This window comes from Botryllus schlosseri, chromosome 2 (genome assembly GCF_051294905.1).
Source record: "Botryllus schlosseri isolate E-star chromosome 2, Bs_hap1, whole genome shotgun sequence".
Taxonomy (NCBI): domain Eukaryota; kingdom Metazoa; phylum Chordata; class Ascidiacea; order Stolidobranchia; family Styelidae; genus Botryllus; species Botryllus schlosseri.
In genome coordinates this window covers 8,250,938-8,270,702 of record NC_137237.1, presented here as the reverse complement: position 1 = coordinate 8,270,702, position 19,765 = coordinate 8,250,938, and the positions used below count along the sequence as shown (strand labels likewise).

General features: G+C 41.0%; 1 protein-coding gene across 1 annotated transcript; it reads right to left on the bottom strand.

Moving 5' to 3' along the window:
- Window positions 1-2,977: 2,977 nt before the first annotated feature.
- LOC145433283 (uncharacterized) lies at window positions 2,978-19,456 on the bottom strand. The gene is made up of 7 exons (XM_080310332.1): window positions 18,979-19,456; window positions 15,687-15,921; window positions 15,348-15,472; window positions 13,796-14,114; window positions 12,943-13,244; window positions 4,648-4,923; window positions 2,978-3,435 (listed from the first exon to the last, which is right to left on the bottom strand). The coding sequence occupies exons 1-7, from the start codon at window positions 19,031-19,033 to the stop codon at window positions 3,137-3,139; spliced, it is 1,611 nt and encodes a 536-aa protein (XP_080166458.1). The 5' UTR covers window positions 19,034-19,456; the 3' UTR covers window positions 2,978-3,136.
- Between the last annotated feature and the right edge of the window lie 309 nt (window positions 19,457-19,765).

Genomic DNA, 19,765 nt, shown 5'->3' with positions numbered 1-19,765 from the left:
TGGTGGGGAATATTATTATCATTCTGGGCCCGCTTCAAACAATTCTTTGGTGAATGGGATACAACAGAATTTTTATATGCTAGCTAGAATGTAGCCTACATAGTGTGTCTTGTAGGCCTACCTATTGAAGTTACAATGTGAGAACAATAAATCCAATGATACAATAATTCATGCACCTCTTACATCATGTACAATGACTTGAAGGCCGGACATTTTTAGACCGACTTCAAAGATAAATGTGCTGTACTAAATCCTCAATCCTTTATGATTCGTTGCGGTGGAACAGTATATAATTCCATAGGAAGTTTATAAATGATAATCAATTGCAATTGTGGCTATTTTCATGTTACAATAATACGAACTGACGAATTGGGCCTACCATAGATCTACATCAAGTAGCCTATATCTCAGTCAGAGTACCATTTCAAAAGGCATACGACGTATGTCACTGCAGGAATCCTTGGTTACTTCAGCATTAACTTCCAGTTATTCTATAACCGATATTATTGTCGTTGCTGTTGGACGTAGATTGTCATAGGCGGGGACAACAGCCGCCGTTTCCCCTCCCATTTTCGATTTCCACATTGTGACTCCATACGTGCCACCAGCAGTATACATCTCATCAGAGTCGGATGAAAAGCTTGAAGTTTAGCTTACGTATAATTCGATAATATGAATACATTTGCGAATATATGAATATAAAAATGTAACTAAACATTCACTATCTCTTCAATTTTCCAAATAGCTCTGTGGCCCATTTCAAATTACTCCTGTGGCCCACCCTTTGAGAACCCCTGGAGTAGACAGTATAGTAGTAGTACAAATGCGACGCTCAGAGGAAGATAATTCCCCCAATTTCAAATCGCGTGCGTCAAACATGCTTCGCTGAGCTGTGTTGCGTACGGTTGTTGTCTGGGCGTTCTCTATGTCATACATGCCCGTAAAATCGTAGCATAATAATGTAAAAAATCCATTCTTTTTGATGTGTGAGGCTTGGGTCGCGATATGCCACTAAAACTTCGACCTTCTCGACCTTTTTGCCTTCGCGCACCCCTTTTACACCGTCATGGACCGCCACGAACCCCCTCAAGTTTCACTCAAATTTAGCTCAATTATCATCTAACCGCAATCTGTCTTGTACAAATATTAACTATAGGCTAGTAATGAACAGCAAGATAATTACTATTCGTGGAAATAACATCATGCTATGTGTAGAAATTCGGTATCAGTATGTAGTCGTGTCTTGGAAATCCGCTGTAAGAGTGGTAATGCATATTACAGATGAAAATAGATTCCGTGAGGAGGTTTCAATCCTGTTACTGGGATATGTTAGGAAAAAACTTCAGGAATTTCTATTTCAAACTACTGTTCACTAATTTGCTGAGACTGGGGACTTCAAATCCAAGATGATTTGAAAACCTTTCGAAGTCACCTTGATTGACCCTACTACTCACACTTGTTATTATTTCCACAAACTCCATCAAAACACCTCTAAACGACAATATGTTTGTACCAGTAAGCTATTGAGACTTTGGCAATTAAAATGAGTTAGCAAAGTAGGATGTGTCATCTCAGACGGCCATGCTGTTGATGTGGGTCTTGAAGTTTTAGCAGGTGTGAAACAAAATTGCATCGTGATTTCCCTATAATTTAAAAAAAAACATACAAATTACGTTATCAATCATTTTTCAAATTTAGAGACTTCGCGGACCCCCTGAAATTGCTTCACGGACCCCTACGGATAAGCGGCCCCCGGTTGAGAACCACTGCACTAATCCTTTGTATCTGCAAGAAAGCATTTGCCACTCTTGGAAAATTCGGTGTATTTAGGATAGAAGGAGTATTGGATGGTTCTTATAAACCGGTAGCCTACTTGTTGAACATCCGAACAAAATATTGATTAGTATCTTCATTTTGCTTGTGTATAACAATTTTCGGTTGGTTTATGCGAATGAATTTTTTTTTCGTCAAAAAATTGCAAATGGTGCTCAAAAAGGTTTAAAAGCGCTGCTCTTGGCCATTATTGGTAGTAGGTAATTAGGCCCAAAATTGTGACGAGTGTGGTGGTACGCCGTGGGCAGTGACGAGCCGCGAGTGAAGAGAAGGTTGGGGTACGAATTCGAGACCCGCTCTTCTGAAATACCAATTCTCCTCCGATATTTATAAGCTCATTTGTAATTAGGACCATTGGTATCACGCTGATCCGTTTCGACCGAACAATAAGATAACACTTTCCAAGGTGAAGCCTAACATTTCCGAACTGTTATCTGAAGGGAACAGGAGAAGTCACGCCGATTTGCAATATATATTCATTATGTTTTCGTTTTGTGTGAAAAATTATATTTTAATGTTTGTTTTCTTTTAACACTCTTTAATGCTTCGTTCATTTTGTGCACCAATAATCTACAACAATGTCGGCTACTAGATGTGTATTGTGTGACCGACTTCTGTTTTTATGATTCAGAGAATATTTTCGTTCCGCGAAGGCTTGCAGATTAGCGTAAGAGTTCCGCAGGTTTGAGTAAGAGCCACTGGTTTAAGGGAACATCGAAGAACTTGAAAGCTCGTGCGATCGGCTGCATGTGCCGCATTAAATTAAGATCAGAAATTTTCTTTTACGCGTTCTTTCTTTTGGGTTCCTCTTGCATTCCTAGATTGAATCAATTGGTACGGGTTATCGTCAAAATATTCATATGATAAAGCTGCATTGAACCTTTGCTGTTCGCTGCTTCAACAGCTACCACTATAGCGCAGTAAAGAGTCATGCCATTATGAACTTAAACGCATCCATCCATTGGCTAGATATGCGGCACAAAAGCGTCGATTAATAGTTCAGTTACTGCTAACAAATTTTTAAATTCCTCATGCTGGATAGCTTGAATGGTCACTCAAGAAGACCTTTCGTTTTTTTTTTCAAGTTCAACTCCATGCTCAATTACTCACCATTGCCATATACCTCGTGGTAAAATGCTCTTCGTTTTAGTTTTGCATTATCTATTCGTTATACCCAGTACCGTACACCGTGACATTTTTATTATCCTAATTCAGAGCTTATATGATATATAAATTGTTTCAAGTGTGGGAAAAACACGCTACATCAAGGTAAGACATATCTCAATATTCCCGATTCGTAGCTTTAAACATTCGAAAGGTCGGGGCAACAAAATGAGACTTCATAGTTTTTGCACATGATAAGCTTTAACTGGTCCCTTCTTTTGCACGTCAATCCGTGCGAAGGGGATATGTCGAGTACATTGTTTCCCTTCCAGTACCAATGCTTCGAGTTCCTTATTCGCGCTCGAATATTAGTCGGTTCGTCGCAGGCGTTGCCATCGGAAAGATGCTTCGCAAGAGATTCGTCTTCGCCACGCTTCGGACGATCCCTGTCTAACCACGGTGTCCATGCATAGCCGTCGCTACATTCCGGGACTACCTCTGTAAAACATTTAAAACTGGTATTGAACTGTGTTATAATGTACTGTACATTTGAATTGTTAACAACAGACTCGGGCGTCATTCTGGAGAAAGTATATGTTCCTATTGTTTTAGAGAGCTCTTTCCAGGTTGTTAAAGGTAAAAGCTGTGTAGGTTCTCAATTATAGGTCTCCAGTCTCATCTAGCATAGCAGAGATGGACATCATTCAGATTCAAACTGGATTTCTTAAAACTTTGTACAGTCCGATCATATACTGAATATGGATTACTTCTCAAATCTTATTTCGGACATTTTCGGTTAGTTGCAACCAGAAGTTTTCATTGCAGACCACAAAAAATCATCTGCTCGAAAAACGAACACGGACACTGGGACAGTGGACAGCTCGTGATAGGACTGCTAGAAGTGTAAAATTGTTATGTCAAGGTTCCGAACAAATATAAATCAGCCAACACTAGCCTCAGTCTTTATTGGACACGGGTTTTTGGAAGAAATTTCTTTGGATTCGGGCGGATTGATTGTTCCTCATAAATTCAAGCTGTCAGACGGGTTCGTATTTTTAAAAATCAAGTTCCGCACCCCGTACTGTCACCTAGACTAAGTACCGACAGCGCCATCGGATTTTCGTGGCGATAATTTCTTACAATTCAACGACATTTCCTCACGTCATTGCTGGAATGGTTGTAATGTTTTATTCATTGACTCTCGGAGTTATCCCGAGGGCTGGATGAATGCGATATGTAATTAATATATCACGATGTTTTACTATTATGGCTATAAAACCATGGCGATTTCTCAATTATTCTAGGATTTTTCGTCACTTGACACAGTCATGTCCAAGGTCTGAAAACTGGTAAAATCTCTTTACACTTGCCGTCGCATATTATTGCAAGATTATATATACGCTTGCATGGACATTCTATACCTCCCCACTACTCCATTTGGCACTTAGTCATATATGGCCTACCAGGCGCAGTAGGGATTTATAAATCTGCTTTTGAATCCGAACCATGCATGACTTTTCGTTAAGCAGCGGTTTCTGAACTGCGTGCAGTCTATGGCCCACTTTCGAAGTAGCCTAGCCTACTACAATTTTTTATCACCGCCTTCATTTTCTATAGACACTTGATAACATGTAACTTCATTTCCAATTGTTCTCGTGGCTTCTAAGAAGGTCGCGGGTCGAAGTTAAGATTAGTCGAAGAAAAACATACCTCTGCAGCAGAATCGAACTTCGTAATCCGAGCATAGTTTTCCCGACTGCATATTGTTGAAGCAGCGCAACCCATCGTCCAATGACATGAGCACGTGATCTCCCGAGGAACCCTTGGCTATCCGAGCATGAACTGCGACCGGATGTTGACAAATCTCCGCAAACCGATAAGCATTTCGTAAACTTTCAAGAGTTTCCAGATCCCCCAATCCCTCTGGTGAATCCAGGTTGTAAAACTTTGTCCAGTAGCTCCCGGCTAGGCATCTGCCCAATCTACCTGCGTCATGATATGAATTTGTCTTAGGTGGAAAAAGCAACGTTGCAAGTAGATCAGACCGTTTGATGATAGTGTCCTATATGGTGTGGACACAAGCAAATCTCACGGCTCAGTGAAATTGATCTACATCACACTTTCCATTTGGTCAAAGGCAAATTGACGGTAATTTTTGACCGGCTTTCCGAGCATTAAATTTAATTAAACGGGCATCCATCGAAAGCAACCATGGTACTGATTCCGAAAATGTAAATTTGATTCTGCCCGGGGTCCTGGACCCCCCAAAATCAGCCCCGAATGTGGCATTGTAACGGAGTTTGGTATTGTGACGCAGTCATGCTGTGTGAGCAGCTCAGGAGCAAGTGCGCACGAGAGTGATAGTGTGGCTGTCCAAGTGTCCAATCGGTTGCGCAACAATGGCCAATACGCTTGTGGTTTGCGCTGCACCTGCTCCCAGACGACATGGTTGCGTCACAATACCAAACTCCGTTACATTGAAACATTCGAGGCTGATTTTGGGGGTTCCAGGACCACGAGCAGAATAAATTTTATATTTTCGCAATCAGTACCACTGTAGCTTTCGATGTTACCCGTTTAATCAAATTTAATGCTCGGTGATCCGGTGAAAAATTACTGTCAACTTGTCTTTGACCAAATGGAAACTGTGACGTAGACCAATTTCACTGAGCCGTGAGATTTGACTGTGCTCACACCATATAGGACACTATGGTTTGACTCTCTGAACGCCAATTTGAGCTTTCGATGACCATTGTCCTGGCACACAGGGCTTTGGAGCAGCCGTAAATTTGCATTGCTCCAGCCCCGGCTCCGGTGCTTTCTTCTATCATACATTAGCTCCGGCTCCAGATCCGGAGCCGCATTATTACCACTGCTCCGGCTCCAGCTCCGGCTCCGGCTCTGAATACTATCGAAGGTGTCTATCTATATCAGGAGGGGACAACCCGCGGCCTGCGGGCCATATGTGACCCGCGGCCCCATATGTGACCCGCGAGAAGGTTTTGTGTAGCCCGCGAGCTAACTTCCCATTATATTATCGAAATTCTGTTATATTATCGAAATTAAATTGCTCAGATTGTGAACTTGCAAGGCCAACCAAAAATGTGATTAGTCTAGACGCGACACTTGGGATGTTGATGACTTAAATATCAGTTCCGACGCATTGGCAGATCCAGGGTCCAGTCACATTTTTAGTAAATCGCCGTACATTACAATAAACTAAAATAGTAGTAAAATTTTTCTTCACGCTTCGCGTGTTTAATTGTCACACGATTTCTGGCTTTGTAGCCTACCCCCACCTGAAAATGAAAAAACGTATGATTTAGCCGATAGAGTGTATGTATATTCGCAATTATGAGAGAAAGTCTTCTCGCGTTTGCGCTCGCAGAAAGATCGTCGACGATGAAATGTAGGCACAAAATGATTTTCTTATAATAGCGGAAATCTTCGATATCGATATGTCCAGATACCGAATAGTCCTGTCCTTGCAAACTGAGCCCTGCGGGCGGTATACAGTCGACCCGCAATATACCCAAGTAATAATAATATTACATTTGAAAATTTTACGCGCCTGGCGCGGCTAGTGGGCAGCGCACTCGTTCGTCAATATCATGTGGCCCTTTAGCCGAAAGGATTGGCCACCCCTGGTCCATATATAGATTACTAATTTACCCGTAGGTTAGTTATCTATAGTAATCTAGAGTCTGTCAGCCGTCAGTAACATCGGATGCAGCAACAAAGACATAAGTGCCGCCGTGCCGGCTTGTGACGTCATCATGAATACTTGTCAATTGTCGATAACATCATAGTTGCACTAGATCGCACTTTCCTGCGTGCCATTGCTGTGTACAGCATTAAAATTCCGATGCGGCGTTTTAACACTGGCACTGTACTCGTTAACATGAAGCCATACCGCTCAATTCAATCCTTAAATGTGAGATTATTATTCCACTGTAACTGTAGTAGCCTAAGAGCAATATTGGTGGATATCACGACGTGATCAATAGAAATTCGATTTGTACCAAATGGCCAATGGTTTGACGTTCGATAGTTATTCACTAGTTACCAGTCCATCCGGTATCGATCAAATTTATCGGAATATAATATTTTCCCGTTGAAACGAATCGAATAATCGAATTAAACACTGTGCCATGCACATTGCGCCATACCCATAACGAATTGAACTATGCAGTATGCACATTGCACATTTACAACTCATATAGTGCGCGATAATCCGGGAATACTAGAGTATCAAGCAGACATCAAGAATGAATTTACGAAACAGATGATTACAAATTGGAAATCGCGTATCAAATCAGTAATTTGTCTCCAACATAAAATACCATGGGGTCCTGACATCGCATTGAGTAGCTCGCAGCGCGACAATTGTTTGCTGAATGTAACGGCGTTTTGGGCTACTCTTCTGCCATCCCCTATTTACGCTCGAAAATCCTTACTGGAGTGAATGACGATCATGCGTAGTAATGAATTCCAATTAGCATGCATAATTGCATACTCAATAACACTGTTCCATTTCGCGGCCTGAACTATCACGAAAGAACGAGTATTTCCTCATCCGATTCATAGCTCGTCATATCAACATGTGCAACGAAATCACGTTTTTATCCTCTCTCCCATTTCGCGTAATACAGGGCGGCCAACCTTTTCAGCCAAAGGGCCACATTTGATTGACGAACTATTACGCGAGCCACTAGCCTCGCGTGGCGTGAAAATTTTTCGAAGTTCATAGGTCAATAATATTGTCACTTGACTATATTGCGGGCCTGCTGTATATCGCTGGGCTCAGTTTGCAAGGACTAGGTAATCGGCGTCTGGACATATCGCTATCGAAATCTTCGACCAACATGCGTCAATCCTTTTGTGCGTAGGTTTCATAGTCGACGGTCTTTCTGCGAGCGCAAACGCAAGGTCGCAAATGTTGAATGACACTTTGTTTCGTAATCGCGAATATAGTTAGTTTCAATCTGATACATTAGGCGTTCTTTCATTTTCACAAAGGGGTAGCAATATTAAAAGCAAGAAATCGAGTGACAACATGTTGCGCGAAGCGTGTAGAAAATTTTTACTTTTGATAAAGCTATCGCAAATTATTCCGCTTTATTGTAGTGTACGAAGATCTACCAAAATGTGACTGGCTCGTGGATCTGCCAATGCGTCGGAACTGATATTTGAGTTATCACATCTAAAGTGTTGCGGCCAGACTAATCAAATTTTTGGTTGGTCTTGCAAGTTCCCAATCTGTGCAATCCATTTTTGATAATACTACTAATTTCGGAAATTACCTCGCGGGTCACTCAAAACCTTCTCGCGGGCCACGGTTGGCGAGCCCTGGCGTAATACATAGCGATCATTATTTTCGAACCGTACAATTGGCCAACAAGGTTGTGCTGATGCATGGCCTAGTAGTAGTAGGCCATGGCTGATGATGAAATTACCCTGCGAGTGGCACATTACTGGTTTCTGGATTATAAATAACTAGGCCTACGTCTCAGAGTAGGATGAGTCAGATTCGCTAATTTTAATAATGATGACTAGGGCAAGTTTTTGTTGCACTCAAATCGCGAGAAATTTGCACTTAATTTTAACAAAAGTTGCAGTAAAAAGTTGCATTTATAATTTTTGTTGAATTATTAGGATGTGAGATAATCTTCTAAAGGATCCGTTGTATAACCTAGTTCTTGCAGACCTGTCAAATTTGTTACTTCGCCATTTAATGGACGGTCTGGCGAAACCGCTAAAAATTACAATTTTTTTCCGGCATATAGCAAGAAAATTAGGCAATGCGGGAGAAATTTTCACACCAAACGCCAAACAGCATTGTGATAACCCCCTCTCCCCAAAAAACAAGTCAAATGAAACACCCCAGACCCCCCCCCCCTAGATCGGCGACTTTAACAGAATCAATAGCCTGAAAAAGGTGACCCAGTGAAAATGTTATTTTCGGCGGTCTCACCTGGGCGTTCATGAAATGGGATACTGTCTCAAATTTGAAGGACAGAATTGATAAAGCGACTCTCTACATATTGTTCGGGCACGGTCGTGCTTGGCAAGGGTAGTTACACTTCTTGCTTGCAAGCCATTGTGTAATAGATAACATTGAGATGCAGCTAACCCATCATATAGCTCTTTGTTATGCAAATCAAAGAGAATAGAACCATACTAGAAATAGTTTATAGCATGTTTTAAGTCAATCCTTTATATTTTACGCAATAATTGATCAAAGTTGCAGTAAAAGTTGGCATGAAAAACAGAGAAAAGTTGCAAAAAGTTGCACTATAAAATCCCACCAAACACCTTAAAACTAGAGCCCGACCGATTATCGGTTCGCCGATAATATCGAGTCGATATTAGACTTTGAAAGAATTATCGGTATCGGCCATTGGAGGTCAAAAAATATCGGATATTTTTGTGACGTCACAACATGATGGTATCAAGTCAGAAAACTATAATTCTTGACCTCTAGACTAAGAATATTGCTATATTTCATATATCTTTAACTTTCAAGGTGTCCAGATGCAGCCTATCTTGTTTATTTCATGTTGTAGTTTATTTCATGCTGTGAAGCTGTTGAAATAAATGCTCTGAATTTTTGAAAATGCACCTTTTGAGGCAGATTCCACCTTTTTTTAATATCGGCTGAATATATCGGTCTTATCGGTGAAGGTGTTAGATATCGGTTTTATCGGTATCGGCCCAAAAATTCAATATCGGTCGGGCTCTACTTAAAACATTATAGTACATATATTCTGAGTATCTAGTAAGCTGTCGGAAGCTGTAAAAGAAAAGTTGCAAAAATTGCAAAAACTTGCCATAATGATGACTTTAGTGTTACAACAAAGATTGTGTTTGAGTGAAATTCGGAAAATGGAAGCGAATGTAAAACACATGTTTATAGACGAGGCCCTTGTTTAAAACATGTTTAGTTGGTTGTAGCTGTATTTTCTATATATATCTATATATCTATACATCATAACAATTGAAATGAAGATCCTACAAATACTTCTACTGCTTTGCAGTATTCAAGTAATAGGATCCGGCTACTTTCACTACTTACTCGGGTAATAATGTTTTAGAATACTTTCACTTTCCCTTCAGCAGTTTTACAAAGGCAAGTACTTTTGGCTTTGAAAAGTATAAACTAGTTCTGGGTATAACTTCGCATCACTTTAACAAATTATCATAAGAACCGCGTGAAATAGCCCATGTATTGCGGTAACTGAATGTATTTGAAAGTGTTCCCCTATTTGTAGAGTCCTTATCCATTTAGCGTTAGTCAGTTATAGCCATCTTGAAATTTCGGAAGTATTATGCTTTTTGAAAAAATGATTAATGTGGTAATACGAATCGAGGTTATTTTGCATTGTATCAGCATACCCGCATTTCGTCGTCAATTCCAAGCAGTCTCTCTCGAGAACATCTTTTAATTTTGGTCAAAACAAAGAAGCTATGTTGACATAGGTCATAGTCATTAAGATACAAATGGCAATAAAACTATGAATGCTTTTGCACCAGTCATAACATAGGATTTGAAATGTGACAGCCATAACTCATCCATTTTTGTGAATACAGCGTATTAAAAAACGCGTTTCGTATATCGATGAGCTGTTTTTTTCTGCAAAAAGATTGCTTGCTTGATTCGTTGCTTCCAAATGGATAAACTAAAGTTGTGAACAACAAGTCCTGAGAAGTAATATTGTAATGCAAGTTGAAATACAGGCAGTGGGCTCAGGTTTTGCGGAGTAATTTTGTTTAAAAGCTGCTTGATTAGAAGCATGAAACGAATCTTCGACACATAGCAGCCCGATTATGAGCTGACGATCACTCTACTCATAGATAATGCAGTGATTGATTCCATTGTAACGGTTACATGTGCTGATGATAATGTTAGCTGAGTAATTCAACTAATTAGTAATCAGACGAATAATTTATACAAGCGACGCAAGAGAATAAAAACATGACATGATGCTTCACATGTCGATTTGGGGGCGCGTACGTCGCACACCGAGAAACATATACCAGCAAATACACGTGTACTTTGGTAATAGTTTTGTGATAGCTCAAAATTGGACAGTGTGTTATTGTGTATGCCTAGTTGTCCACGAATGGAGATTCATGCCAGCGCATGATCGTTTACTCCAGTAAATATTTGCGAACGTAAATAGGGAAATGCATCAAAGCAGCCCAGAATGGCATTCTATAGTCCGAATATAATTGTCACGATTCTCGCGAAGTAAGCTAGTCAGTGCAATATCCGAACCCCCTGGTGTTGGATATAAGATTGCAATTAGAGATTCGGTGCGCAATTTCCGGTTAGTAATCCAAAGTTTTCTGTATTCATTCTTATCTGCTTCATACACTCGTATTTTTTTAATATTGTCGCGCATGTAGTTTACTTCGTTCCTAACACGTTGCATTGTGTACGTGTACAGTACAGTGCACGGCGTTGAATTAGGTTGTCAAATTTTGATGCAACACCAGATTCTCAGTGGCGCTAATTCATAGATCAATCGATTCGTGTGAAGGGGAACCTTCTACATTCCAGTAAACTTGATCGACGGACGGACATCAGCCGATGTTATGAAGGAAATATGTCAACAACTATCTAAAGTTCGTTCTCTGCGTGACTGCCTAATCGCGTCGAGCAAGTGCGACGGTGAAGACATCGTGCATGTAACGGGTTAAGGAATGACGCGCAGCCGCGACACCTGGAGCGTGAAGGTCCTGTGGAAATTTCAATAAATTGCAGCTCCATTACGGTGGCGTTCTGAAGGAAATGGCTGCGGCCAGAAAAAAATTCTCGTTTTGCTGCCCTTCAATTTGAGACCACATCATTTTTAGAGCGCAGTGCCCCTTTAAGTGCATTCTCGTGCGGCGGTAATTTCATCAGCAGACGACACACAGTAATTATCACGTCACATGACTTCGAATAACCACACAAATTGACGGTTCTCTGGGACGGCTGCAACCGTTGTTACCGATTACTGACTGAACCATTAGATCAGGGGCTGGCAACTTCTCCAGTTAGCGGGCCGGATATAGGAATTTTAAGTACTTGGCGGGTCGGATTGCTGAATCGATACATTATTCGCCCATTTATCCACGCCACGTATACAAGGAATAAATCTTATTTAATGAATGAACTTCAACGACAGCAATGTCACTTCAAAGCCATTTCTCGCCGATAATGACGAAGACAATGTGGATTTGAGAATAGCATCGTCACACAGGCGCCGTCAATGGTGCTTCCAGCTTATCAATGAACACACGGTGCAATTCTTAATTAAGATTTCAAGGCGTTCGATGAGCCAGGTACCTCAAATTTACCAGGATATCAGGTGACGAGATAGCGTCGTTGTTCAACTGTGTGGCGTAATTAATATCGATGTTGAATTCTTGCGGCACGCGTACTCCACGAAATTTGAAAAGTGGCCCGCGACCCGTCTTGAGTTGGCGACGCCTGGTATAAGCGGTGTCTTACGAAAGCCTAGAAGTGTGCCGTGCTACAAGTCGGCGGTTACGGATTAAAAATAAGATATATCAGCCTGGTGTAAATGATCATTATAGTCGACAAACACCATGATTACCACAAACGACATTAGGGCTGAGTACATCGTAAATGCCGATAATGCAAGTCTGCTTCTCGCTTCGACGAACTTACGCGTAAGCTCCATACTCTCGCACGCTTTGGATACACGCATATACTAACATAGAGTCACTAAAATTTGACGTAGTAAGCAAGTAATGGGAATCTTGGCAGACTGGGGCTGCGGGCCACATTATCATGTAAGACGGAAAACTGTCCGCGGGCCGGACAAAATCCCTTCGCGGGCCGGATCCGGCCCGCTGGCCGTATGTTGCCCGCCCCTGCATTAGATAGATCTCGAATGCGGAGCCGCAGATAATTTATGATAATAGAGAGCGCCGAAGCTGGAGCTGGGGCAGTTTCAAATTTACCGCTGCTCCAAAGCCCTGGTTAATACTTACGTTTCTTCCCGAACTTCCTGATCTCTAAAGGTTCAGGCTTTTCCGTTACGATGGCGCGAGTTATAGCTGGTTCCTGGGTAGTAAAGCCCAACCGTTCTCTGGACTCGGAAGCGCAACTTGAGTACATCGAATAGACGGGCGAAGTTGGTTTAACAATCTGCAGGTAATCAGATATGAGGCAGGAGTTTCTGGGTGCCACATCCGCATGGCGGAATGAATTGGTAGGATTCTCTTCCGCTGTGGCGATAAGCGGGCAGTGCTCCGTGTATATCGTCTTCCCATTCACTTCTGCTACAGATATCCTGTAAAACCATAAGAACGCATTGACCTGAATAATTTCTTGGTAAGCACAATTTGTTGCTTGGACGTGCGTATCCCATGTAAATGTCACTAGTTATTTGCAAGGTGTCAAAATGGGAAAGTATATTTGGATTCTGATAGTTTTCGGGTCGCAAATGTGCAGTTTGGTATATGGCTGCTTTTTGGTTTTGTCGGAGTTCGGTATACGGAAATGGGCGGCGGAAATCGTCGTGTTGGAACCAAAGTAGCTTATTATGACTATTTTATCAAATTTTGAGATCCATTTTTCAAATAGATAGAAAATGTACCTATACGATAACTATGCATACAGTTCATTTTTACAACGTTTACAAATCAAAAGATTCCGTCAAAATTGTCTTCTCGGAGATAACCATTATTGCGGTCATTTTATTGTCCAGGATAGCGTACTTATGTGGCATATATTTGTAATGTGATATCGTCGAAATGAAATCGTTTATCTCTCATTTGTCTCCATCTCGCATTCCGTAGACGCTAATGTCATTTTTTTCTCTGTTATAAATCGAAAAGTTACCTGCAACTTGAGTAGTGTTCTTTCACGAACTTGTCGTTCACAGTCTGGTTGTAATATGTAAGGGATGGGTGAGTGATGAGAAATGCATCCAATATATCTTCAAATTTAGACACTAGGCATTCGCCGTACAGAAGTACGTCGTATAAGTGGCAATTCTGTGCGATTTGGTTCGCTACATCCACAACTGCGCCAGCAAATTTATTCACTCCGTCGTCGGAATCCGTTAGGTTGCGTTTCGGTCGCATAAATTCTCCAATAGAAATTTCGTAGTCGTACATGTCGAAGTTCTTGATGTAATACTGCTCGAATTCGGCACCATCTGTCGAAATACCAGATGTATACGCCCATGCTTTATCAGAACACGCAAGTACAGTATACTTTGCCTATACTTGCACTGCGTGCTCATTGCTCAAGTATGGTGATGTGATCAGCTTCTATATTTAGCGTGTTCTGAAGCGAAAGTGCTTCGTTTATGCACTTTTTATTTTTTCAAGTAAAAAGTAGTGTTGTATTATCTCTTTATCGAATAATATTGTCATAGTAACCGGACGAAAAGAAAATTGAAAATACTCATAAATTTCCGAACTAACCCAAAAGTTGTGTAATAAGCTTAATGTCTAATTAATGGTAAATTATAGAAAGAGCAGTTCGGGCATATTCAAGGATTTCCATATGATTCCTTGAAAAATTTCGGTAGTCATGTGGACTTACGATTTGGCTTGAATTTTCGTTGCCACCGCCTTCCATGAATTTTGTTCGCATATATATAAGGTATAGTCTTGTTATTTTCCATTAGGCCTACTCGTGCCTGAACTTGAAATAATTAAATATTGACAAGGAACGCATAATTGCAACCTCTGGTTTCAATTAATCGTAGCGAAACTTCTTTTTCGCCAAGTATATAATAGTACCGAATAATATACCGAATAATACAGTATTCCCGTGAGTCCTTGAGATTGTTGTATGGGTATTGGTCTTCGAAAGGTGTGTACTATGTATTTATCTATTAGACTTTATAATTACCCGTAGCTCGAGGCAATGTATTCTCTTGATATTCGACTCGCTTGACGCGTCATTATTGTTTCTTGAATAAAAAAAATGTTTTTTTTTGCAACTGCAAACATTCCCCAAGTATATTATTGCTATAATAATTATTGATTATTACTAACGTGTTAAGGCAGGGATATGTTGCAATCAATTTTGTCGAAGATCATAGATAAACAATGTCGAATGCATATATTACCGAGATAAACATATAGTGAATCGGGCTTTCTACAAGGCTGCGAAAGATTGTAAGACTTATTATTCGAATAATTTTTAGGATATTCATCATGTATTATCGAAATTCACGTGCCTGGTTCCGATCCGCAATTGCTCTATTCCCTGTTTAGGTTTAGTTAGATCAGCGACCTGATGACTATAAACGGTCAACACCGGACACATGGACCCCAGTTTAAGAACCACTGAGTTGGATTATTATTAGAATTACATAAGCGCTTTTGTTTCCGTGCATCTATGTCGTCTGTTCATATAGAGATAGCAAAATCCTCACATGAGTCCTTCACGTGTCTGTCGTACTCCGCAATACAATCCTTTGTGGGGGATATCAGAGAAGATTGGAAATTCAACATGTACTCTGTGCGCCTTTGCCAGCATTTGGCGCTGTCTTTACGCCCGCTAAAACAAATGCACGTGTCAGGTTAAAATAATGTGCTTCCATTTCCAGTGAAGAAAGTAGCCCTAATAATTCCGTTATCGAAGCTGAATCAGTCATTAAATTTGGTTAGTCCCGCTATAGCATCTTCGTGTTTTGACATTACGTATTTTCAAATTTATACCCGTCGGTTTAGAATGGACTTAAACCAGATACCCACATATCCTCGAGCCTCACCTGCAAAACTCTTCATCAGTTGCTTGAAACCACTTTGAATCTCTGATAACGAAATCGACTACGCTTCTCCACGATGTAAACTCTCCCGGACGTTTTGACATCATGCAATCAGTGAAAAATGAAGACAAGTCCTCGTCCACATCTTCTGCGCAGTCGGGACAACTTACCTCTCTTCGCTTTCGTCCGGAGAACGTTAAAGCCGCAGTCGGCTGTGTGTGTTGAGCATTGTGACAGCCTGTGGAATTTCAACAGCATTTAGGTTCTACGAAACATTTCAATCAAAATTGACTTCAATTTAATCATCTAAATCGGGGGTGTCAAACGTATACTGCCCAACAGACGATTTTATCCAGTTCTGAATAAATGGAAAAATACTTGTATTATCTATCATTTTTGAAGAGCTTCTTGCAGGTGCAGAACTTCAATATGCAATTGAATAGTATATTCATATTGAAATGAACCCAATTCTCTACTAATTGCTGACGATTACCCTGACGAGTGTCAGTCGAAAATTTTCGGGCTCATTTCAATATGTTTTCATACTATTCAATTCTATCACATTTATAAGAAAAGTTGAGATTCTTAATAATATCAACTTTCATGTAAATAATTCCTCAAGACAGGAAATGTTTAACGTGTTCATTGTTCGTATGCCACGTTGTAACCATCTCGCGGCAAATTTTGGTGACCGCGTTTACAGTTAAACTCTGGTCTTCCTCACAAAATACACGCTCGGCCAATTCGCGCGACGCGACTAAAACAACGGGTGCATAGAAAGATATCAATTTATATTGTTGTGACTAGCAGGTTAAAGCCACTATTTTAGCGGTTTATAGATGTATTGTATATGCAATCGGTTTCAAATCGTAATTGTCGCCAATTCCGTTGTTTCCGAATACATATGTTGCCAGAATACAGAGGCTAGAGCCCCAAATCATCCGTAATAATATATATTATGCATAGGCTTCATAATGAATAAATCCAGTGAAGCACAAAGGTCTGGATTTGGGGGATAACCGGTACCATTTGGCTTCATTTGACTGTGCAGCCCGCGGGAGATCATAAGGTTTCAATCTTGTCCGCGACCCTTATTGAGTTTGACACGCCTGATCTAAATTGTAGAACCTTCATTTGTGAAAAAATGCCCGGATATATACGTGACACCAAGTCTCTGCTACCATCCATCGTCAATACAGAGATATTACATGTGTAGCCATTCGGTCGTTGACCCGTCTAACTGTTAGTGGATGGCTACACTCGCCATAGGTTCCACTGGATCAAACTTAACACACACGACGGATCCATTGCAACGACTGCAGAGCACAACAGTACAACAACCGGTTCAAGCCAGACCAAAGCATTAGACGTCCTCAAATCAGGCACTTCATAATGTCCTTTAATAGTAGGGTTACCATCAATGCCCCCTCTAAGATGCGCACGTGCGCAAATGCGCAGTGCTCAGACGGTTTCTGCGCACAGAAAATCTAAGTTCTGCATAAAAAATCCGAAATGAGGACCTTTAATTTAGTCGTTACGCACTGTTGTCCAAGGGTCTGCGCAGTGAGTTGGTGAGTGTGCACCAGTGTTGGGATGACTCGAGTCATGACTTGACTCGAGTCAGACTCGATTCACTTTTTTCGAATGACTTGACTTGACTCGAGTCACCTTGCTAGAATGACTTGACTTGACTTGACTCGGCGTATCAGAAATGTGGATTGACTCGTGACTCGGAGCAAAATTCACGAGTCAATTTCAAGTCATGAAGTAATCGGTGTCGGTAAAAATCACTGTATCTAGCATATGGTCGGATTGTTCGCGAAACGCTGGTGTGAAACGCCGTGAGAGCGACCAATCATTCAATGATCCTGCGTTTTACTGAGCCTCCATTGCTCTCTCACAAATAAATTTTCCGCAAACGAAGTGATCGAAGCTTACAGCTTATGCTGCCATAAATTATAGTAAAATAATTTAATAGCAAGATGTCTATTTCTGTTCTCTGTACTTACCCTAACGAAACCTCCTGTTTTATTGAAATTGAATTCGAATATAGTTTATCTATTCCTCAACCATTGGCGCAGGCTCGAATTGTATCATATCAATTTGTAAATGGGTAATGTATTGCATCTATATCAATTCGATTTTCTATTATCTATTCTCTATTTTGGCTAGTACCTATAAAACGGGGCTATGCCACGTAGGCTATATGTGAGCGATACAGGGCCTTCTTGCGTGTATGTTTATCTCTGTATTCGTCCATCGGTTCAGAATCAATGACCACTCAATCTATATTTCAGCCAGCTAGCAAAATGCAATGACGTAATCATGTCTCATACTTCAAAAAGGCAACTTGACTTGAATTATGACTTGACTCGTGACTGGACTTGACTTGACTTGACTTGACTTGACTTGACTTGACTTGACTCGACTTGACTCGAGTCACCTCCGAGAATTGGGTGACTTGACTTGACTCGAGTCACTTTAGAAAATCGATTGACTTGACTTGACTCGAGTCAAAATGTGCAATGACTCGAAATGACTCGTGACTCGAAGGTAGTGACTTGATCCCAACACTGGTGTGCGCAGACGCGTCAAAAATTGGAGGAGACATTGGTTACCATACGTCCACCTCTAGGAGGATTTGTCCTCCTTTTTCAGGAAATTGAAAATGTCCTCCGATGACGCCTAAATGTCCTCCTTTTTGGCAATTCGTCCTCACTGCGTCATTTTCTGCATTTGACTATCATGGGCATTTACAGCAATATTTAGACTGGCCGGGCGCGAAATTCGATAAAACAGATATCAATCGAAAGCTTCATCAGTACTGATTACGAAAATGTAAATTCTACTCTGCCCGTGGCCCTAGAAAACAGACACAAAAAATTCAGCCTCGAATTGTGTGTTGTGGTTTGCGGCGATGCTCACTTGCTCCTGAGCTGTGGCATTGTTTTTCCAGACGACATTGTCGCGTCACAACGCCAAACTTTTGAAAAGATTTTCTTCATTCACACTGTCACGGAGTCATAATGACTAATACTCGAATACTGGACTCGACTCGAAGCCTAATACTCGATTGAGAATCGAATCACCCATGTACACCAGTTTGCCCAGTCCGCACCCGTGGTCCAGTTTGAAGGGACCCGCTTTGTTGAGACAATTCAGCCCAACACACCGTGATTTGAGTGCCTGCTTGTGTTTACGACAATGTTTTCTTCAAAAACTCGTGGACTTATAGGGTACTTTTACTCTGAAACCGAATTTCCGTGTAGTAAATCCTAAAGTTTACAATATTTACCTTCAACGTCGAAGCTGAAAACGACAAGAAGGCAAAACGGAGCAACCAGGTACATCGGGAGATGCTGCTGGCAGACTTGCTGTGGTAATCCAGATCACGATCCTAGCTCGGCTACACGCTACAGCCCGCTTGCACCTGATAAGCCTCGTCACTTATATCGATACGACAGTTCTTTCGTAAACCTAAATCAACTTGAATTCCGTTATGCTAACTTCTTGAAACCTTAGTAACCTGTCTTGCACGATATTGTCTTCAGCTGCCTTCAGGCGTTCGGTGGAATATAGGATAGTGATAAAACTTGTAATGATAAAGAATTGGTATTTTACGCTTTTTATAACATGACAATGACATCAGTAATGAATGTTCAATACATTCTCGGACGTCCTATTCTTGCTCTCTCTCTCTCTCTCTCTCTCTCTCTCCCTATTCTATGATGCTTTCTACCTCTGAACCATGCTTCATTAAGCGGATCGTTGCTGCCGACTTGTAGCTCATCTAACTTTCATTTATGGCCTTCTCAAGGCAATTCGAGACTCCAATTGCAGTAATGTCGCTGATGTGGAACCCGCAGAGAAACCTCGACAAGTAGAATAACTAAGGCTCGCACCTAAAATCCCATTGGCGCCGTAGCGTTGGTATCTTACGATCCGCGCCACTCGTTAATTACAGCAAATGTTGAACATTAAAAGATTAAAAACATCGTAGAAATATAAATTCAATTCCTTTGCCACCACTGGAAAGAAAGACTGGCAAATAATAATTAATGGGCAATATGGATAGATCTCGT

Bases quoted from the DNA above. Each gene is read 5' to 3' on its own strand.
- LOC145433283 (XM_080310332.1), bottom strand. From the start codon at position 19,033: ATGTACCTGGTTGCTCCGTTTTGCCTTCTTGTCGTTTTCAGCTTCGAC. The intron at 15,473-15,686 runs GTGAGGCTCGAG...CATTTGTTTTAG, and splicing joins ACTGATGAAGAGTTTTGCAG to CGGGCGTAAAGACAGCGCCA. The intron at 13,245-13,795 runs GTAACTTTTCGA...ATGGTTTTACAG, and splicing joins GAACACTACTCAAGTTGCAG to GATATCTGTAGCAGAAGTGA.